This window comes from Camelus bactrianus, chromosome 2 (assembly GCF_048773025.1).
Source record: "Camelus bactrianus isolate YW-2024 breed Bactrian camel chromosome 2, ASM4877302v1, whole genome shotgun sequence".
Lineage (NCBI taxonomy): Eukaryota > Metazoa > Chordata > Mammalia > Artiodactyla > Camelidae > Camelus > Camelus bactrianus.
This window is the reverse complement of record NC_133540.1, coordinates 119,107,755-119,130,038: the sequence shown is the minus strand read 5'-3', so window position 1 is coordinate 119,130,038 and position 22,284 is coordinate 119,107,755. Positions and strand designations below refer to the sequence as shown.

The following is a 22,284-nucleotide window of genomic DNA, read 5'->3' as shown; positions in this document are numbered from 1 at the left end:
GAAAAAGAGTCAATTTTGGTTAAAAGGTTTGATAAAATATGCTTTGAGAATTCATACCTGGTGGATCCATAAAATCGAAATGCACCAAATCATCAATACCAAGTTTCTTCAATTGTAACACAACTGATCCTAAATTAGAACGTAAAATCTCAGGATAGGTATTATCCTAGAAAAATAGAAAAATGTTTAATCTGTTAAACATTCTGTAAACTTCTTGCTCCAGAGAAGAAAACATAGCTGTTCTCTGCCTCTGAGCTATTTACTTTAGAATTTCTTCTAAACCACTGAATCAGAGAGGAGAAAAATATTTGTGAACTAAAAAGACTAAGAAGAAATCAGACACTTTCTGTGAACAATCTTTATAGAGTCTGAAGTGTTACTGCTGGTGCCCACCTAGACTTTGAACTGTAACAAAGAGCTGTACTGGTAGACTGCACCATAAATCTCAGGGAAAAACTAAAGAGCTTACAGTGCCAAAAGGCAAGATACAGTAAATGAAGTAATTTTCTTCTGGTAACAAATTCAACCTAACCTTCCAAACACACAGAAAGGATACAGTAAAACTCCTTACCTGCATTTCTGTTTTGTAAGCTTTCTCTGTATAAAGTCTGAAACATTTCCCAGGTCTGGTACGTCCAGCTCGACCAGCCCTTTGTTGAGCTGAAGCTTTACTAATGGCTGTCACTAAAAGGGACTCAACTCTTATCCGAGGATTGTACACCTATTAGAATGGAAATAACATTAAGTATAATTCTTCCTTCAATTAAACACAAAACTGTGAAAGAAGTATTCAAAGCTCATAGCTAATTCCAAAATAAACAAAGTTAGTGTTGAAAACCTCCATAAATCATGCTGGGACAGAAACAGAATTCATCATCCTTACTCCTTAACTTTCTTTCAGGTATTCTGAGTCCATCATTCTAAGAGACTCAAGCTAACGTGAAGTGTCTCTCATCTAACAACAAATGGCTTACATAATCTTCACTCCTCCTAATTTAAAATAAGTTCAGTTTTACCTTGCTTTCATATAGTGGATAGTGCTGAAGGCTTTCCCTGAAAAGAACCTGTCAATTTCAATACCTAACGTTCAGTGCAGACATCAAGAAAAATATTCTGAACTTTAGTACAGAAGTCAGTTATATGCTGCCAGTTTAAAGGATGGTTTTATTACCAAAAACATAAAAACTGTGTACAGCAAATTCTCCCAATTATACCTACAAAATGCAATCAAATGCAAAGATCTTTAAATAATAAAACATAGTTTTATTTATTTACTCAGTGGTCACTTCATTTGGTAACAGTGCTTGGTATTCAGCACTTGTTAAACCAGAGGCTAACATAAAATACAAATCAACTGGGAAAAAATTGTAAAAAGTAAATTTTAGCCATTAAATGAGTAATAAATAAATACAGTAAAGCTAACACTAATTTATAAAGTACTAAAGTACTAAAATATGTACCTTTTGTTTCGCAAATCCAGGATCAATCACAAACACCACACCATCTATTGTCAAAGATGTCTCTGCAATGTTAGTTGACACAACTACCTATTAAATAAAAAGTATATAAATTATACTACAAGTCAAGTACAATGCAAATGATAGTAAGATTAGCCATTAGCTTCCACTAAACAATCAATTACAATCCAGTAAATAAACTAGAAATAAGGTTTGATCTTTAATGCTCAAAGCTATATATATAAAGACAAATTAATATTTAAGAACTCAGTTTCACTTAGCTCATCATAGCACCTTCCTTTTTCAACAAAAAATCTTTATATTATTACCCAGTCACATTATGTTTTAAATATATAGATATTTTGGAAAGTGTACAATCTCAAAGCAGGTATAACTGAATACAAAGAAACTGTTAAGAATCATTTGAATGTTTTATTGACAGGGAATAATGTTTAAATCATTTACATACTGACACAGTAGCTTGTTTTTTTGCATGAATGTTTTGTTATATTTGAAGTATGTTTTAGGAAATTAGATAGGGGCTTGAGAATGACATGTTACATGATTTTAAAATAAACCTGAGTTTAATATTCTTCTAGAAAGGCAGTGTTACAATGGAAAGAGCAATGAATTTAGGGGTAGGTGGCAAAGCCAGGAATCGAACCTGAGTAGCTAAGAGTGGAGAGGTTTTAACAGCCTCATGCTTCAATTTCCTTTTATATCTCTTGCATATTTGTCTAGATGAGACAGAATTTTAGAAGTAAAATTAGATAATGAATGTGGAAAGCCCTTATAAACTATACAGAATCACAAACTACATGTTTGTGATTATAAAAGAGGTCTTGTGGTTTTCTGGAATTCTAGGGTGAAAATCATTGTAGTTCTGGATAGATGTTTAAAACATACTTTTTTTTCTAAAAAAATTACAAGTATTTCTCCTACAACAGAATACAGTCAATGTAACAAAAAATGCACTGATGTGATCAACTGTTTATTTAAAAACAATTTTTGTCCAAAAAATAATTTCACTTGGTGTACATGTGTTTTCTCTGGGCGTGTGTGTGACAAATTATACAATGCATGTATGGAGGTGTGAATGTTATTCCACAAGTACTGAAGAATCAGGTTAAGTATACCAACTCGGCAAACCCTATGTCGTTACTGATGGTAGAGTACTGACATCCAAAAGTAAAGCTCTAAAGTATGAGTGTTAAAAAAAGACCTAAAGAAATACGGTTTCTAGGCTTTTTCCAAAAAATGAGTTAATAAGCTTTAAGGTAATAAAAAAAAATATTTTAGTAGGACCTACCTACCCCATGAGAGGCAGGTTTTGGAACAAAAAAGTAAAAACTCACATAACAAACAGCACAGCTTTGAGGGAAGTATTCCTACTGACTCTACCACTAGAGCTGGAGGAATCACACTAAGGCCAATAAAACACACACACACACACACATCACAAAAGAACAGGCAAGGGAGATGATAAAAGCTATCTAGCTGCCTTGGAACCTCAGCGGTGGGGTGAGGGAAGCCCTAAGTACGTTCTAGATGTGCAAGTGGCACAGGATCTAATTAGGAAGTGGTCACAACACAAAGTGATCGTGAATTTGTCAAGGAACTTACATATTACTAACAGGAATATGTTATAAGCTTTCTAGACTGTAACTTGGCAAGAAGTATTCAAAGAGCCTTAAAAAGTGTTCAAATCTGAGTTATTATTTCAGGTAAATAATCCCAAATACAGAAGAAACCCTATGATAAAAAGTTTGACAATCAATTCTTTTTTACTTTAAATGTGTTAAGAATAAACTCTCATCTAGATTTACCCTCTTCCCCTTCAATAATCTGCCTTCTAATGGAATCCACATTGATTTATTTCAATAATTCCATTTCAATGTTCTTGAGTTCTACTTGGATTCTATTTGGACACAATAATGCATTTAGATTAAACAAATTTGGATTTTTCGTCCCTAGGGAACTCTGTGGGAGTCTCCAATTCAGTGAGGATATTAGCTTGTTTGTTTGTAAATATCCCAGCAGCACCACACTAAGTTATCTTTAGATAGTGGATCGTTAAGCCTCTCTTTAAAACTAAGAAACCATCTCCACAAGGGCCATTTCTCTTTTTTATTGAGCAATGTATGCTCTGAGCCATGTTAATTAGTAAACTCTAAGATAAGATACAGAAAAAACAGCTATCTGTATGGACAAAATTAATGAAAACTAAGTAAAAATAAGAAGTTGCTGGATTTTAACACCAAATTTATAAAGCAGCAATTATAAGTCTTAGTAAAAAAAAATGCATACAAGTGATTTATTGATGAGTAAACTTTAACGCATGTATAAAACTACTGTAGCTTTAGCTTAAAGTCAAATATCTGAATAAATATCAAACATGATCAAAACAAGTATCCACCCTCAAATAAATTTATTCATTGTATTCCCAACCTCTCCTGATCATTAAAAACTTAAAAGTTTACCATCAGTGCTGTTAGAAGACCACATAAAAAGAACTTAGTAATTATTTGTAAAAGGAATGCTAGTTAAGTCCTCAACGCCCATATAAGTTTACCTTTAATATAGCCTACATTTAAAAACTTTAATTCTAAAAGGCTGTTTTTTCAGTTTTACTACAATCATATTATGAACTCTATTTTGCATAAATACAATGAGGAGTAAGATAATAAGGTACTATCTTACAAAAGGTGCCCAAATATAAAGTAATTCAAAATTACAATTTATTTTGGTGAAATTTTAAAAAGAGTATTACTCTTTGTTCCAAACCTTTTAATCCTTATTACATTCTACTCTATGCTAGCTATTATCCCTATATTAGAACAAAGTAATTTAACAAAAACAAGAATCAAATTGTATTTTGTTTTACATAATTGGAAGCAGACAGTAAATCTCTAAATGTTCCTATGTAATTTTAAATTAACTGTGAATATCAATCAGTGACAATACTTTTGAATGAAGTCTCATTCTAGTAACTGGCACAGAAATGTTTAATTAATGAATTCATGACAGAAGAATCAAGCCTTAGCCTCTAGTTGTTTATTTTATAACATAAACAGGATGTATCAAAGTTTTAGCATTTTAAAAAAGAATAGGGAAATAGCAATTGAATACCAGTTCTTCCTGTTCTAGTACCCACCCACATTCCCTTATATAACCTCTGGGCATCTAAATTTTTACCCTTCTGCATTCCTCACATCCCCAATTTTTCTTCTGCTCTAACTGGACTTCCAAGGCCCTGCTCATCTCGCCTGCAGTCAGTGCTTAGCCAGAGTGCGTTTCAGCAATCTCAGGTTTTCAGCTGGCACTACCTTCCCTGTCCAGCTTCAAAATACACCACTGGATGAGTGAATCTATAAACTAACCTTCTACACAAAGGCTATATATTCACTTTCCCTTAAACATGCTGGGCTTCAACATGTCTTTCCTCATAAAGAACGATGCACCAATTGCCAAGGAAGTCCTCCCTCCCCCGGGATCATCCAGGGAGGCTATGACAGCGCTCTTCTCAACCTCCAAGACGAAGCTGACTCATGCCAGGAGATGACATGATTTCCCAGCAAGAGATCTTACAGCTTTAGCTGAAAGAACTCCAATAGATTCCCTCAACATCACACACACACATCCCACTGCTGAAGCACTCTTCTCAGAAAGAAAATTCTCCTCAATATCCTTAGGATTTACAAGAACATGAAAAGCAATAGTTTATAAAAACAAACTAATTCTATTCCATGGGCTTAATTTGTAGATTCTACAAAATGTACCACATACTGGATCGGCACCAAGATGAACCTAAATTTCCAATATCCTAGCAAAGTCGTCACTTAAAACTTCAAGTTTCCCCCAAAGCTGAGTGCACATAAAGTAACAAAAAATATTTTAACATGTTCTAGAGATAGCGCTATGACAATAATAATTGCCAAGTTCAACATATTGAAGCTATGATCAGAGTACTTTTAAAAAGTAGTATCTACTACTCCTGCTGATTTATGAAAAACTCAAAATCTGATTTTTTTCCCTATCAGTCTCCTATTAATTTATATTCCACTAGGCAGATGCTGCATATCTTTTCAGTAAGTTCTTTCAATAAGTTCTTTCAATTTGAAAAATGTATTTGGTTCATTTAACTTTTACACAGCCATGTAAAGAGATAATCAGCCATGATACGTTTAAGTATCTTTGTAATTCAGAATTTTCCAATCATCATCAAAAATATTAGCAAAAAGATAAAAAAATACAGCAGTATAAGTTGTAAATCTGTTAGGCCTTGAATACAGAAATAAGCAATAAATTCAAAACTTGACTGACAAGTAAATTATATTTCTTAAGACTTTTTTCCCTACATGATTAAACTCAAGAAATGTATAGCAGCTATCATGAGGGTCTAGTTTGTTCGGTATGCTGGTACCCTGTACACATCAAGATTAATCCTTGACAATCACCTCCCAAGCTGGTGAAGGTAATTATAACCACTTTAAAAATATGAAACCTTTAAAATTAGAGGTTAAGAATCTTACCAAAATTCATATGCAGCTATTATATAACATAATAAATGGCTGGGCTTTTTAGAAACCAAGGTGACTCTACTTCTCTAGTGGTTGTCAAACCTTTTCAAACAATGCGATCTTATTTTCAAAGAATCTATCAGAATCCCCATCTCTTAAAAAATAAAAGCACAGCTGCATGTATCAAACTAGAACTCAGATCTCCTTTCTACCTCCTCACCAAAGCTCCCAGAAACGAGGCTGGAATATCCTTGCTCCCTTCCTGTGCCAGGCAGATATCCACACCAAAAAGATCCAAAGTTCTTGCCCTCAAGAAAGCCACGCTGCTGTCACTTGGGATCTGTACATCCAACATTTCATACCTACAGACTTAACATTTGTTTAGGTCTAGACAAAAATTCTAGGCAGAAGACAAGGCACTGAAGAAAAAGTGATTGCCAAGTGATTTAATAGGAAGAAAGACATCTGGCCATTTCCTCACCCTAACCAACCTTCCATTTGTTAAGGGGAACTTCCTTGAGGGGAGGGAATCAGTACCTGCTCTTACTCTAAGGTCAAAAGATATGCAAAACTCTATCCAAATATATTTCTTTCTATTTACTTTGGAAATACAGATTAACTCTGTACATACAATTCAGATCACAACCACCCATAACCCTTTATAATTCAATATAGTTTGGTATCTCACAGACAAATCTTCAGTATTAATACAATGTTTATAGACATTTCAATGCTACCTTTCTTCCAATTGCTCCGTTCTGTTTTTTTGGAGGTGGAGGCTCAAAAATGCGTTGCTGCTGCTGAGGTGGAAGTGTAGAGTACAATGGAATGATTTTAATGTCACCAACTTCAGGGCCCAAATCATCAACCTCACGTTTTATCCTCTTACAGGCTTCATCAATTTCCTACAAAATAAAAGTTTGAGTCTGAAAACAAAACGAATAGACACTAAAACATTTTAAGTATTTATCATAATCCTACTACTAGTAGCTTATTTTCATTTTAGTAATCAAAATTAATCTAGCAAATTTTCATTGGAATTTTCAAAATAATCTAAGAAACTTTGATTTCTGTAGTCAAAAACGTAATCGCCTTATTGGCATTCCACATCCTTTTTCTTAAGAGTCGGACGTCCTAATTAATTCTCAACAAATTGTATTAAAATTGAAATTTCTCACCCAGGAATATTTAACTGCACTCATAACCTTTTCAATTTTCACAATCTAAAAGAAATTGATGTGCTAGATATTTTAAATAAGCCAATTAGGTTTTAATGTCACGTATCACTAATGCAATTATATGGAAGATTTGCTTCATTGTGCCTAATGAGAACATACACCTCTACAGCATCAACATAGATATTTAAGAACTAGGTTAACCCAAATATCTTAGAGCCTCTTCAAAAATTTCCCTACTACAGAAAACCAATGCATCTGCATTCAAATCTAGGTTTAAGGAGAGGATACAAAATGAGTATTAAGAGAGTGTGAGAGACAGAGACAGGTGGAAGCTCTAGGGGATGGCAAGGGGACTTAAAAACAGGAAGGAAGCAATATTTTAAATTTTTCAGAAGCTTTAATTCAGTTAAACTCAATTAAATTATTTGGCAGTTTGTCCAAAGAATGATTCAATCAGAAGTTACTTTTATCAACAAATTATCTTTTATTCAAAAGACAGAGTAATTTTTTTTAAAAATTTATCAGGTAAATTTATTATATGAAGCTAGAATAATTTTCTCTAAAATGATTTTTAACCAAAGTGCAACTCTGTTTCCATGTTAAAAGAATATAAAGATTCTGGATACTTAAAAACAACAAAAAATTTTTTTTCATCTATTTCAAACACACCAGTTTTCTTCAATAATAGATTAAGTGGAAATTGTGACACAGAAAATTACTATTAAGGATTCGATGTAATAGTTTCTTTTGAGATCTAATGTTTCCAACAAATGAAGTTTGCTATTCATTGAAAGATAAAATATAACAAATGAAAACAAATATTTTTAGAAAAAAAAAACTTTCAAATGCTGTATCTAGATTAGAATGCCCCCTGCTGGTATACAAATACAAATTAGATCTCTTCCAAATTTAAAAAAAAAAACAATATAAATCGAAAGCTAGATTTCTTTTACACTTTAAAAAAACTACAGGAAAATTGATGCCAATATTCAGAAGATTTTCAATTTTGTTAATTCAATGATATATCTGACTGGAAAGTAAATGGTCAGAAGTCACCAAACCCCAGATAATGTATTACAAAATTAAGTGCCCCAAATCAAGCACTTGCAAACTCCAGAATTTTAACAAGATAATACCAACTTTACTTGTAACTATAAACTATCCAATCTGCTAAGCATGGATAGAGCTCAAGCAAAATTGCTACTGCATGGGATATAAAGACAGCTCTAAAAGAGGGAGGGGAAAAAGTCCCACACCACTTACGTTTTTACATAAACAAGGTTCTAAATTCTGTTTTTAAACTCTGCAACGAAATTTTCCCTAAATTTAACCAAATTTCCAGAAAGTCAACACTGTCAGTTCGAAAGATCACAAAGCTCACTGACATTCATTAGCACAATGTAACTTCTCCTTAGTCATGAACTGAGAACTGAGAAAAAAGTTTAGGAATCTCTCAATTGTGGAAAGACATTCAGCTGCAAAGGTATCAATGTATGTTGGTAAATTAATTTGGACCCTACTAATTTAAAATCTAGACTCCTGCACATAGAAAAAAGCATTTTGCCTAGCAAAATTAAAGATAAAAGAATGTCAACATCTTCAAGTATCTACTTACAAACAATTGATATTTCAATTACAATCATTCTTATCTAATTCAGTAGGTTACCTCCTCCAAAAAGTTTTACTGGGTAACATTTATATTTATTCATAGATCCAGATTTTATGGATTAATAAAAAAATTATAAAACATTCTAGAATTCAAATCTTTTCCAACCTTTCACCAACTTAAAACTGGTCTCCTCCCAAATTAACTCAGGGGACTATAAGAAGCACTATTGTCTAAGTGGTCAAAATGGTAATATGGTCTTAAACATTTTAAAATTTCATGAGATAACTTAATTTTATGGATGCTATTCAAATTTATTAAGACAGAAGTATTGAATTCCCAGAATCTATAATTTAACTGACCAAGTAAAAAAAACAAAAAACAAAAAACAAAAAAAAAAAACAGGTTCACAGACCTGAGGAATAGTAATACTTTACATATCTTTAACAGCTTTACGCAACATAATCAATGAAACAAAATACCTTAGGCACTTTTCTCCTTTCTCTTTTTTTTTAAAATGGAAGTACTGGAGATTGAACCTTATGCATGCTAAGCATGTGCTGTACCACTGAGCCATACCCTCCCCTAACATTAGGCACTTTGCTACCTTCTCCCCAAAGGTCTTCAAATTTCTTAAGCTGGTCTTCTAAAGGAAACTTTAAAATGTAACAGGACGTATGTAAACCTAGTTCACATTCGAAAACCACGGTGCTTATTCCCTTCCTTTCCCCAGCTTTGGGATAGTTGCCAAAATATCAACTACAGGAAGTTAACTCATAGAGAAGTATTTCAGGTCCTCACCGTAAGGCCATCAGATATGTCAGATGGGATTATAATGTGGTCATCTGAACATAATGACTATTTTGAATAGCTGTTTAAAAAAACAAAAAACACTATGCACTTTGGAGGAAGTGAGAAACTACAGAGAGCAGACACAAAAGAACAAAATGACTACCTTAACAGCCCCGATATGCATTACAGGATAAACACTGTGTATATGCTATCAAAAAGCATTTGATACTCTTACTTATAAAATATATAAAAATTCTCCCATTCAAAATGCACACAAAGGAAGACTAATACCAACAGAGGTTTATCTGTAAAACTGAATTTGCAACACACCTTATTTCCCAAAAGAACAAGTATGATTCTCTATTGCAAACGATTCTGCACCACCAGGGGACATTTAGCAATGTCTGCAGACATTTTAGGTTGTCGCAACTGGGGGAGTGTAACTGCATCTAATGAGTAAAGGCTAGAGACACTAAAAAATATCCTACAATGCACTCGGTACCCATATCAAAGAATTACTCAGCCTACAACATAAATAGTGCTATGACTGAAAAACCCTGCTCTACAGAAAAGAAACTATGGACAATGGGACACAAATCAAAAATCATATGGACAAAACAGAAGTGGTGCAGGAACTCAAACATGTATCAAGTTATCTCTGTAGAAACTAAATACAAATAAAATAGTTCACATTCTACTGGAGGTAGGCAGTCACAAAGCAGACCTGATTTTGACATATGAGAGAACTTGGGCAATTTCCCACAATACTGTTTAGGTGGTGTCATTAAGGTGCCGCAGGTATTATACTGGCTACAACACTCACCTGGAACAGTGACCTTTAACCTAAGGCAACATAAAAATGGCCTGAAGAGCTTGTTGAAGATGCAGATTCCTATAATTTGTCCTCAAATTTCACCTGTTTCATCAAGTCTGGAACATGGCCAAGACCTTGCTTTAACAAATTCCCCTACCATACACAGGCAATCCCCTGATCACACCTGAGAAAAAAAATGTTCTAGAGCAGGGATCAAAGAGTCCAAACTTTTTGGCTGTGATCTATGTACCACCTCTGTCTCATGTTCTTTTTTTCACATACAAACCCTTTTAAAATGTAAAAACAATTCTTAACTAGTAAACCTCACAAAAACTAAAACAGGAAGAGAGTGGAGCACATGTAGCTATTTGAATTTATTGAAATTCTGTAAAATTGAAATTTAAAACATCCTCGCACTAGCCACATTTCAAATATTCAAAAGCCCATATGTTGCTGTGGCTACTATACTGAACATCACAGTTACACGTTATTCCTAGCTTGGAAGAAAGTTCTAATGGAACAGCTCTGCTCTAGAACCTTGCTAGGAATAGAATCTCAAACCCTACCTGACCTACTGAATCAGAATCTGCAAGTTTCCTAAGTAATCAGCATGTGTTTGAGAAGCACATTCTATAAAATTCTATAAACATTAGTTTGAGAAGCACACCCTACCTGACCTACTGAATCAGAATCTGCAAGTTTCCTAAGTAATCAGCATGTGTTTGAGAAGCACATTCTATAAAATTCTATAAACATTAGTTTGAGAAGCACATTCTATAAAATTCACAAAGCCTATTAGAGCAAATGACAAACTTTAAGAAAACCTCTACAAAAGAGGCTTTCTAAAACTATTTTATTCATATAGCTTTTCTTGAGCTTATTTTCTTTAGCATTCAAGAATTTCACAGCACACCTGTAAACATCCTGCTGGAAATGAGTTTAGAAAATGCTGCACCTGAGAATAAAATTCTAATCTTAAAAATGAGGTAAATTCTAAGGAATTTCAGTGATTCCTTCCAATCCTCAGTGAACACGTGGAAGAAGACAAAAACAAAACACACATTGTTTTGATGGTGGATGGGCACCCCAGTTACCTGAGTTCACTTACGAACTGAATTAAAGACTATAATCCGATTCATAGCATCTGTGATTCAAATTCGTGCTTCAGCAAAACTGCAAATTAACACACACCACTTACCACCTAGGTCTCTCCAAAGTTAAGACAATTGCTAAGTCTTGAAATTCTAAAAGCATTTAACATTCTTAATTAACTAGAACACAAAGACTAATGGTATGAGAAGGTATTCCTAGAATACATAGGTAAAAGGAATTATGTATTTCATATGTAAGTACAGTTTGAAGAAAAACTTTATAAACACTGGGATAAGACATACATGGTTAATATACACCCAGTTCTTAAGTATAAAATTGTTTCCTAACAGAAATAATATAAATAATGAAGCAAATAATGACAATACCTCTTGACCAGTTAAGAAAAGTAGAAGATCTCCCTCCTCCTCCTCACACATATGAATTTGGATCACTGTTCGAATTGCTGCTTCAAGATAATCTCTCTCTGGTTCGGGAGTATAAAAGATCTCAACAGGATGGGTACGCCCAGGAATAGTTAAAAGAGGACAGTTATCAAAGTAAATCTGGAATTTTCCTGCATCTAGAGTGGCGCTCATAACTATAACCTGAAAAGAAAACAGTAAATTATTTGACACTGCCTTCAAGGGTTCTTACGTGGTCTTAAAAAACAGACGAGTAAAGTTTACTGCTCTCTATAAATCAGTTATGCCTAAATAAATTGTGATTTAAAAATCAATTACAGAAAGGCTGAGCTACAGTAAGTTATTTACATTTTTAAAATGTAAGGATAAACGTGACATCCAAAAAAGAAAAAAAATGTATCTTCATGAAGCAACACCTTAAAATCCAAAGTTTATAAAATATATGTAAAAGGAATTGGTAAAAGACAACACTAATATGTAGTATGATTATTGTTATTAAAGCAGAATGTGACAACCTTGCACAAAGGAGAAAAAAGCAAAAAAAAATTTTAATTAAAAAAAAAAATAGTGGCACAGATATAAACTTCTCCCTTCTTGAAAATCATCTTTACTAAGCATAACTTCTTTAGTAAATTTTCTAAAACAGAAGTTTTCTACACTGTTGTGAAAAGCCATAGCTATACAAGGTTGTTCAGGTTCAGGGTTACATGACTATACAGTCCCCTCCCTTTATGGAAATTGTTACATAATCCATTAACATATACTTAAATAGAAGGTCCCCTCATTAAACATTCCACCAGAGTCCTTAACTTCTACTCTGAATTTCTCCAAAATTTCAATAGATCATAAAATTTAATCAATAATGATGGTACTCAAAGTTACTCAAATATAAAAGCATAAATTTAATTTTCATAAGAAGAATCCTCAATATCGATTTTTTTGACTCAGAATCTTTCTGCCCAGTGTACAAACCCTCTGTAACATACACTAACATGCAATACTGAGTCTAAGTTCCAATGAATGGTGTGTGTATACACACACACACAATGTAAAAGGGAAACTTCACAAACTTTGAGACAAAAATGTCAGCATATGCAGTCAGTTTTAAAGCCCTTATCAACACAGTAACACTGGCCAGGGTAATAGTGGCATAACAGGGAAGAAAAAAAAAAAAAAAAAAGACCCTGGGTTAAGCAAAGGCATCTCTGAGGAGCAGCTGGTTCTGGGCAGTTACTCCACTAGGCAGCATTATGAGATATAATGAGTGTGCTTGTGTTGAGACAAGGAAAAAGATCTGATCCTTAAAGAAGTCCTCTGTACTTAATAAGGGAGGGTGAGCAAAAGGCTTACAGAAACACTGTACCATTAGGACATTTAAAAGAAAACAAAAAACTGGGTGGGTTAAAAATGGAAAAGATTTGGTTTAAAAATACATTACTAAAAAGTGGAAGTAAAGTCTAAAAGACGCAGCAAAGTAAATTAGAAAGAAAAAACCACTGCAGGTGCTCTCATTGGCTGCTTTTTTTTACAGTTGATTATTTTTTTATAGTTGATTAGAAGGATCAGTATGCATTCCCTGTTTTTTTATATATACCTATGTATACAGGGATTAAAAAAAACAAACAAAAGAAATTAATTCACCTTTAAATCTGATCTCTGCCTAACAACCTCCTTCAGAACACCCATGAGAATATCCGTAGCCAGTGTCCTTTCATGAGCCTCATCAAGAATTATTACACCATAACGTTCCAAGAGAGGATCATTCATAGCTTCACGAAGTAACATCCCATCAGTCATATACCTATATTGACAAAGAACATGCTGGTTAAGGTTCATTTAGGACATTTTAAAACTAAACTTTATGATATGTGAAACACAAAGACATCCGGTAAATCAAAATTAAGCCCCTGTTCAAAACAAATGTGCTATTGTTCTATAATCAATGGCAAAATTAAGCTTCCAGAAAAACTTTTTTGAGTGTATCAAACGTATACATTATCAAATCCTGTCAAATGAGATTGCACTACTGAAATGCATTGAGAAAACAAAGTAAATCAGACGGTTATGGAATATAATGAACACATGATTTCACACAAATGCGAAGCAGAACTAGTCACTTAAATATATCTTAACAAAACAAAATTTAAAACAAACATTCAACCTGCAAAACAAAACTAAGAAACCATTTTAAGTTGCTTTTATCATATTACATCACTAAAATGTTGTATTTCTTTAAAGCCTTAATAACTCCCCACTTAAACTAACACAGACTTCTGGTTCGAAAGGGAACGGGTTCACAATCGCTTTCCCCAGCCCCATCCAATTCAATAAAATGATGGTAAAGAATCACAAAAAGGAATGTATTTGTGGAATAAGGAGCAGTATTAGCACAATAGAAATGCTGATTAATACATATGGAAGAGAAAAGGCAAATAGCATTAGCTGTATCAATGAACCAAAGAGAGGAAAACCAGGCTTAGGAATAGCTCAAGAGAAGACAGCTAATATAGAATCCAGGCACTGAGATGAAGGGTGGTTTGCCAAATGGTTGTTATGGGTCAGCCATCTCCAGTCCATTCCATTCTGGCTGCTACTGTCACTAACGAGAAACAATTATCCTATGTTTGGCACCTGGACAAAACAAAGTCGGCCTGCAAACGCTGAAGTCACAGGTCATTCAGTTAAATACAAATCCATGGTTTTATTTACAGAATTAAGAGCAGCATAAAAATCTGAAGTCATCATTTATGACTTCACTATCTTGGCTCTGTTTTTTACGAATTAGTCTAATCTAATCTTTCATGGACCAACTTGATATTTTTAGCTAATGCCATCTGTTGGAGCACTAAGTTCAGCAAAATGACAGTGTACACGCCAAGTGAAGCCTTCTCTTTCACCTGAACTTAATTGTAAATTAAGATTTGGCAAACAAATCCGTCTTTATGTATTTGTGCTTCTATCTTCTTTGGTCCTATTTCAAAAAGGAAACTACCACATTCCTGGAATTGACATACCATTACCTGCAAAATTATTTTTTATATTAAGACCATGAAAGAAAAAACAAAGCCAATTAAACTATGACTCAATGTCTTAATCACAGTGCGCCGCAATGCATGAACCAGCTACGTTATAGCCTCTAGATGCTCTGAAATCTCTTTGATCTATTTAAGAACACTTGGTGATTTCTCCTGCCTTCATATGCTATTACTGACACGAGTTAGGGAGTCCTTCTGCACATTATCTCAGTAACCAAACACTAGAACAGTTTCATCTACTTGTGGATAATTTCCTTAGATTTAACAAAGCTCTTGCCTGTTGCTTTGCAAAGCAAAAAAACTGAATTGGGCACTCTTTGTGAACAAGTATCTGCTTAAATACCATCAAACTTACATTCTGCTGCTCAGTTTCCTAGCCTGCTCATTTCAACATGGAATCCTAGTATTTTTGTTAGCAAATAAACTCAACACAAAGAATTCCAACAATACATATCACTTATTTGAAGCAACATATACAGCTAGATTAAGTTCAAGCATTCACAGGCAATGACAACCACCTAACTTCTGTTTATAAGACCCTCACAGATTGTAAAACGCATTTAATTTCACATATTAAAAGTGTGATTAAAAATTCACTGAAGTATCAAAACTTTCACTTGAAAAATCCTTTTTAAGAAACTCTATTTTGATCTTTTCTCATATTCAAGCTTCAGGATCACCGTAACATATGGAGGCATTCAAAAGGAGAGCTGACCCAAATACTCATTCTTTCATATTTTTCAGGAAGAGGGGAATGGTTACAAATGGCAGTTTATAAATACTATAAATTAGACTAATGGCACCACTGTCTTCTTTTATTAACAACTTACTAAGTTAAAACGATCAACTGAACCCAAACCCTGATTCTGAGATTCTAGAGACAGACTTCTGTTAGTTCCTCAATATTAATTAGATCCAATGATCCAATTCTAAGAGATGCTACAGTTAAGCATCTCCTGCATCACCAGCTAATATACGAAGCATGCTGTTTGTATAAACAGAGCTTCAGGAAAAATTTTTAAAGTTGGAAGGTCTCTAAAAGACACCATCAAATTTGCTGCTTTTCCCAGGGAAAAAACTGAGTAATAGCAGTTAACTTTGCCAGGTCTCAAAACTAGTTAAACAGCTTAGTCAGTGTAAAGATTCCCAATCCTAGGCCCTACTACACTAGCACACTCTCCTCAAAGTCCCAGATAAATAAGCAAAAGCGAAAAGCTACCTCATGATTTGCTATATACTGCTAGATGTATGAAACCCTTTGCTACTTAAAAAAAAAAGTAACCTAATACAGAGTACAGAAAAGGAGAACCAGGTACTGGTGGTCCTATAAAAATCATAACCACTTTTTTTTTTTTACCTAGGTCAAATTTTACTACCTTTCATTGTAGCAATCAAATATTTACCCAGACTAAGGATGAGTCACAAAAATAGTGTTACAATAGTAAATTGTAATCACATAATTTTGAAGTTTCAGTAATGAACTAGTAAACTAAAATTGCTTGGGATAATCAAACTACATTTTACTGAATGCCTTATTATCCAGCGTTTTTCTAACTGCTGTGGGACAATGACTTGCTTAAAAAATTGTCAGCAAAAGTCACCAGCATCACTTGGGAACTGGTTAAAATACATAACTTGGGCCTCACCCCAGACCTACTTAATCAAAAACTTTGAAGGTGAAATATAGCAATCTATGTTGTAACAAGCTTTCATACAATTTTGATGTTTCCTAACTTGGGGAAACCACTAGTCTAAATTAATCAAGTTAAACAAGTGGCAGATTAAGCAAAGTAGATAGCTAGAGCAGCAAAAACATCCTTGGAGCGAGTCAGAACCAGTTCCTATTTCCAACCAGGACTGCTTAATAAAATAAAACAAGCCAAAAAACCCTGTGTGCTAAATAAGCAGCATCAACTTAAGTATTTTTTGCAATGGGCTCACACAGATGGCACAGTACAACTACAAGCCAACCGCCAACCCTGATCCCAGCCAATGTCACTAATTCTGATAAAAACAAAGCATGGTAAAACATTCTGTATTGCTAATGTATTATTTGTTTATAGTTTTGTGTTCAAATGTATTTATCATTTTGGAAACACTTCAAGTAGCCTGGTTCAAAGAAAAGTCATAAAGGGAAAGATTCACAGAAAGGTGACAAATGCTTTACAAAATGAATACCAGAAATTTAAAACTCTTTAATAATAAACTACATATTATTCATAACTATAATGAATGTCAATGAATAATTCTCAAGTTATAACTGATAACAAACTTGTCTATGTGGGTAAGCAATCCTCAGTAACTTCGTCTTACTTGCCACAGGGGTGTGTGTGTGTGTGTCTGTGTCTGTGTGTGTGTGTGTAACACAAATTTCCTCAATCCCGACCTCAAACCTTAAACGCCCCGCCCCAATTCCAGGTTGATCAAAGATGTTTAAAACAAAATATAGAATATATGGATTATTTAAAACAACCTTGGCCAGGGTGTGATGTAACATCCAATGTTGAAAATAAAAAGTAAGCAGTTAATCAATTATCTGTATAAAGTTCAAGCTTCTATATGGCAAGAAGTGTCATAAATAAGGCAAAGAAACAAGTGGTAAACTAGGCCAAAAACTGCAACTCATATCCAGAATTCCAGTTGTTAAAAACTCATACAAACCAGTAAGAAAAAGGCCAACCAACCACAGAAAGATGAGTAAAGAATATAAAGTTATCAAATTTCATCAATCCTGTAATACTGTATATTTTTCAAATTTACTTTCTCTGTGACTGGCATGCATTTTAAAATAGCACCTTGCTACAAACGACTGTCAATCAGGTAGCAACACTTTTAGAAAGATGAGAAAAGCACAAGTCTCAGATTCCAAAAAAATACAAAAGGCTCACAAATACATGTAAAGATGTTCAGTTTCATACAAAAGAAATGTAAATTAAGGCCATAATGAGAATTCATTTTTCACTTACAATACTGACAAAGACAAAAAAGTTCCACAACAAAGTGCTGGCAAAGGTATGGAAACAGACGCTCATTTGCTCATCCCTTACTGATCTGAGGAGATAGAATCTCCGTGGAGGGCAATCTGGCAACAACTAATAAAATTCAAAAACATCCTTTGACTCAACCAGTTTCATTTTTAGGAAACTCATTTCAGATATACACACCTGCGTATGTGTGAAAAAAATGTGTGTACAAAATTGTAAGACAGTACTAAGGGCAGCAACTGATTTTAATAACAAAAAATAAAAATTTGAGTGTCCATCAAAAGAATTAAACTACATAGCCATTAAAAAGAATGAGGCAACTTTATATTTACTGATCTAAGACAATCCCCAAGATACAATATATGTGAAGTCAGCGGCCATACATTTGAACCAGTCCTGCTATAAACACAGGTTAATCTGTTCTGAAAATCCTAGCTATGTAGTGCTATTCCAAATCTGCTAGGATTTGGTTACCTTTCAAAGTATAGGCTTTATTCTGGCATGACTAAATAAGCACATAAATCACAACTATGTTTCTAAAGGATCCAAAACTTGTCTCAGCATAACTCAAAGAAATTCTTGGTATCTGCTTCAAAGAGTTATCTATTCTAAATGACAGGCATTGTTAATTCTGAGTAATTAGATTTACTGCTTTATAAATACTTACACAAAGACAATTACACGGAGAGATGAGGAATGAGGATGGAGAGGAAAAACACATACAGTGGTTTGAGAACACATCCTTTGTTGTAAGACAAACCTTGGTCAAATCCTTGCTTTCTTACTTGTGTCAGACCTTCACCGGAATCTAGAAGTTCAACTTCTCTAAAGCTCCATTTAAAAACAGGAGAATAAAGTGGCTACTGTTTAAAGTAATGTATATAAAACACTTGTACGCCAACTGTCTAGCAACTGGTTAAGTATTCAATACAGAAGAACTCTACGCTACATGTTCACTAACGAATGACTCCTTGGGATAACCAACCTTACACTACAAAACATATGTAGTACAGCCATACTGCTATCCCTACCAGTTGGGTAAACATGATCATATTGACATGAAATGATACCCTTTTAGAACAGAAAAGAGGTGTATATACGTGTCCTAAGTTGTACGCTTCAGAAAAGCTTGAAAAGATGAACCACACACACACACACACATACAAATATTAAGTATGATAACTATAAAAGTGAAAGGGGTCTGGAATTCCAGAATTCCAAAAGACTGAACTCTCATAAATTCCAGAAAATTAACACCTGTGTATTTTGTGAGTGTTTGAAGTTTAAATCCCACCTTAAGAACTGGACATTTTATTGAGTAATGGAACTCTAAACAAAGGGCCCATATTCAAGGAAATGGTGTTGGTCCTACATTAACAGATTGATAAATGAATGTTTAAGGTTTGTATAAATTTTCTATTTACCACTAAATTTTTAGATCAACCCACTACAATCCAGTCAAGTGGCATATGTGTCTCTTAAATAAAAGCTACCCACATTAAAATGCTTACACAACAGGTTTATGTGTGGTTAATTTCTTTAAAGTTATAATGGATCAAGACTTCTCAGAGACTATGATCAAAAGTATTTACGCACTTCCATTTTTCCTACCACATAACCTACTTTTGTTTAAAGCCCCTATCAATAGAATACTTTTTAAATGACAATAGTAAGGAACAGAAGAAAAGCTAAAAATAGCTTGCACTTATCACGAAGGAACGAAAGAAAGAAAAGAAAGAAAAAAGGAAAGAAAGAAAGGAAGGAAAGAAAAAAGAAAAAGAAAAGAAAAGAAAAAGAAAGAAAGGAAAGGAAAGAAAAGAAAGAAAAATTAAAACATAAGAAGTCAGCAGTGAACTACTAAATAAACAGAATTCTGAGTTATTTCTTTAGGCCTAGGGTGCCAGGAAAAAACTCCTGACATTATAAACTAAAGCAGCAAGGGAACTTTCTACTTTACTTAAAATCTAGCTTATCTACCTAGTTAATCTGCCTATCTAAGCCTCTTCATCCTTCTCAGCTCAGATCAAATACCCCCTTCTCCTGTGAAATATCTACACAATTCATGTGACACTCAAACTACCTTCTTAATTGCTTCACAGCTTACCTCCCCAACCAAATCAGAAAAGAGCCAATGACACTAGCACAGTTCCTTTATAATACATAATGCTCCTTTCACCAATAAAGTGATAAAAATTTATATAGGCTCAAATTCAATTTGACATATTCTCAGCAAAAGCACAGTATGAGCAACACTAATCCTACTATAATCACAACAGCACTAGACATAGCATGGTATTGCTTACAGTAAGAACCAACCACTAGTAGATGGAGTCACACAGAAAGGTACCATATAGTGTTTTGAATGTGGAATCTACAATGCTTTAATACAATTCTCATACCAAAAAAAAAAGACAAAGAAGGCAAACAGAAAACATCAAAACCCATCTATCAAGTATATAGTCTCATAATTATTAACTGAAATGCTAAAAACTAGCAGCCAAAGCATAGATTTATTTTGGCAAATAACCAAAATACATTCAGTATGTGTCTCAGAGATCTAATCAAGCAAAATAAATGACTAAGAAATTAACTATAGAAAAATAAGGAAACTAAATCATTTTTTCAAAATACACTATTCCTCAAATTTTCATAACTTTTGAAGAAAATGCTCTCCCATCCTCAACAGAATTTACAGAAAGCTAGGATGAATGTGTAGGTTCTACTTAGTATTTTTAAAGATGTTGGCACTATAAACAAAGAGAGCCTTCTCTAACTAATCCCTTGCAAGTGCTTAAGTATAAACACAAAGGTCAAATGTAACACTATATACAGGTCTTTAGGAAATCAAGTTATCTTTCTATGAATTGAATTAATAAAAGCCAGCAGAATTTGAATTCTAAGGTAACAGTGATTTTTCAGTCTCAATGACAGGAACTGCTTAAGTGGTAAATAACCACATTTATTCTTCATTCCCACCCCTTCCTAAAGATCCAGTAACTACCTTTCTCTAAGTTCAGTACTACATTTGAATTAGAACAAAGCCTACCATATAGCAGATATTCAGTAAATTAGTTTATAATTGATGTTTGATTAATGATTATAATTAATGATTTTTAATAACCATACCAGTTTCCACATCTTCTCTCCAAGCCCTAAAAGAATATTTGTATTCATTCATTCATTCCATACTGACAAGTAACATCAAGGTTTAATTCAAGCTAAAACCCCCAAATTGTAACTCAATTGTTGTATTAAAAGGAACTTTATTAAATTGGTTTTATGAAGTTCATTTTTAATTAACCAGGTAAACTGGTTAATAAGAGCCAGTAATTTCTCAAACTGGAAATCTATCACCATTATCAGCGGCAGCCAAGAGTAGAAATGTTGATTTTGCACTTGCTGGGTAACAGGAATTACTCCAACGGCTACACACAAATTACACATCTAATCTCAGAACAACCCGAAGATGTAGTTGTTATTATCAGCTCCATCTTCTGAAAAAGCAGTAAGCTTAGGGAAGCTAATTAACACAGTCAAGATCACAGCAATAAGAGACAGAGCTAGGACACAACTCAGGTACTTTGATCCCTACTAGAGTCTGTGCTCTACAGTATATTTCCTTTTGATTCTCTTCTCAAGTCATCTTTTTAAAACAGACTTGCCTTGTTGGAAACACACTCTGGAATCTCTAAGTAGTCCTTATGAAGGTGGTGACCACTGTTTCCAGCGGTCCCAAAGAATCTGCAATGCCTGGTAAATCCTCCCCAGTTGTCAACCTTAGAGGTTCTTTATCAACCAGCTCCTTATTTGTAGCAGTGTCTGAAATGGACTCTTAAATTTGTTAAATATTTTTGGATTCTCTTTCATCTTTTTGCCTAGACTGCCTTTTGGAGATCAAGAAATTCCACAAGTTTCTGATCTATGTTGTGTGGAATAGCACTTCTTTGCCTACTTTTGTACAAAACTTCTCTCCCTGAAGTTTTACAAAGGGCTTATCACACCTTAAAATCCAAGACTGTTCATTTCTCCCTGTCACTCAATTAGATTTCAACTATGTCCTATCTTTTAACTTTTCTTGATTTTCTAGCAGCTTGTCCTCAAGTTAAATAAAAGATAAACATCTCAGGATGGCACAGTCTTATAGAACTAAAAGCCATGTGTTCTCCAAGAAAGAGCTACAACACTTTCTGCTTCATAAACATTATCCCAGGTTGAGTCCTTAGCCTTGTGATAGATTGCAAAATTAAAATGAGTCTGATACCCAAAAGCAAAAGATTCAGAATAAAAGGCAAATTATGCAGACCAAATCAATCTCTCACTATGTCCTCTCCACAGACAAGTTTATAAACAAATGAGGGAAAATGTCTTTCCATGAAAATTCTGC

At 33.9% G+C, this 22,284-nt stretch overlaps 1 protein-coding gene across 1 annotated transcript in view; it reads right to left on the bottom strand.

The window, feature by feature from the left end:
- Window positions 1-22,284, bottom strand: part of DHX15 (DEAH-box helicase 15) — a 47,459-nt gene that overhangs the window by 10,116 nt on the left and 15,059 nt on the right. The window contains exons 4-9 of the mRNA XM_010963048.3: window positions 13,523-13,682; window positions 11,846-12,064; window positions 6,715-6,882; window positions 1,461-1,547; window positions 572-721; window positions 58-166 (exon numbers count right to left, since the gene is read on the bottom strand). Coding sequence (XP_010961350.1) covers window positions 58-166; window positions 572-721; window positions 1,461-1,547; window positions 6,715-6,882; window positions 11,846-12,064; window positions 13,523-13,682 — 893 coding nt within the window. The remainder of the gene's footprint in view (window positions 1-57; window positions 167-571; window positions 722-1,460; window positions 1,548-6,714; window positions 6,883-11,845; window positions 12,065-13,522; window positions 13,683-22,284) is intronic.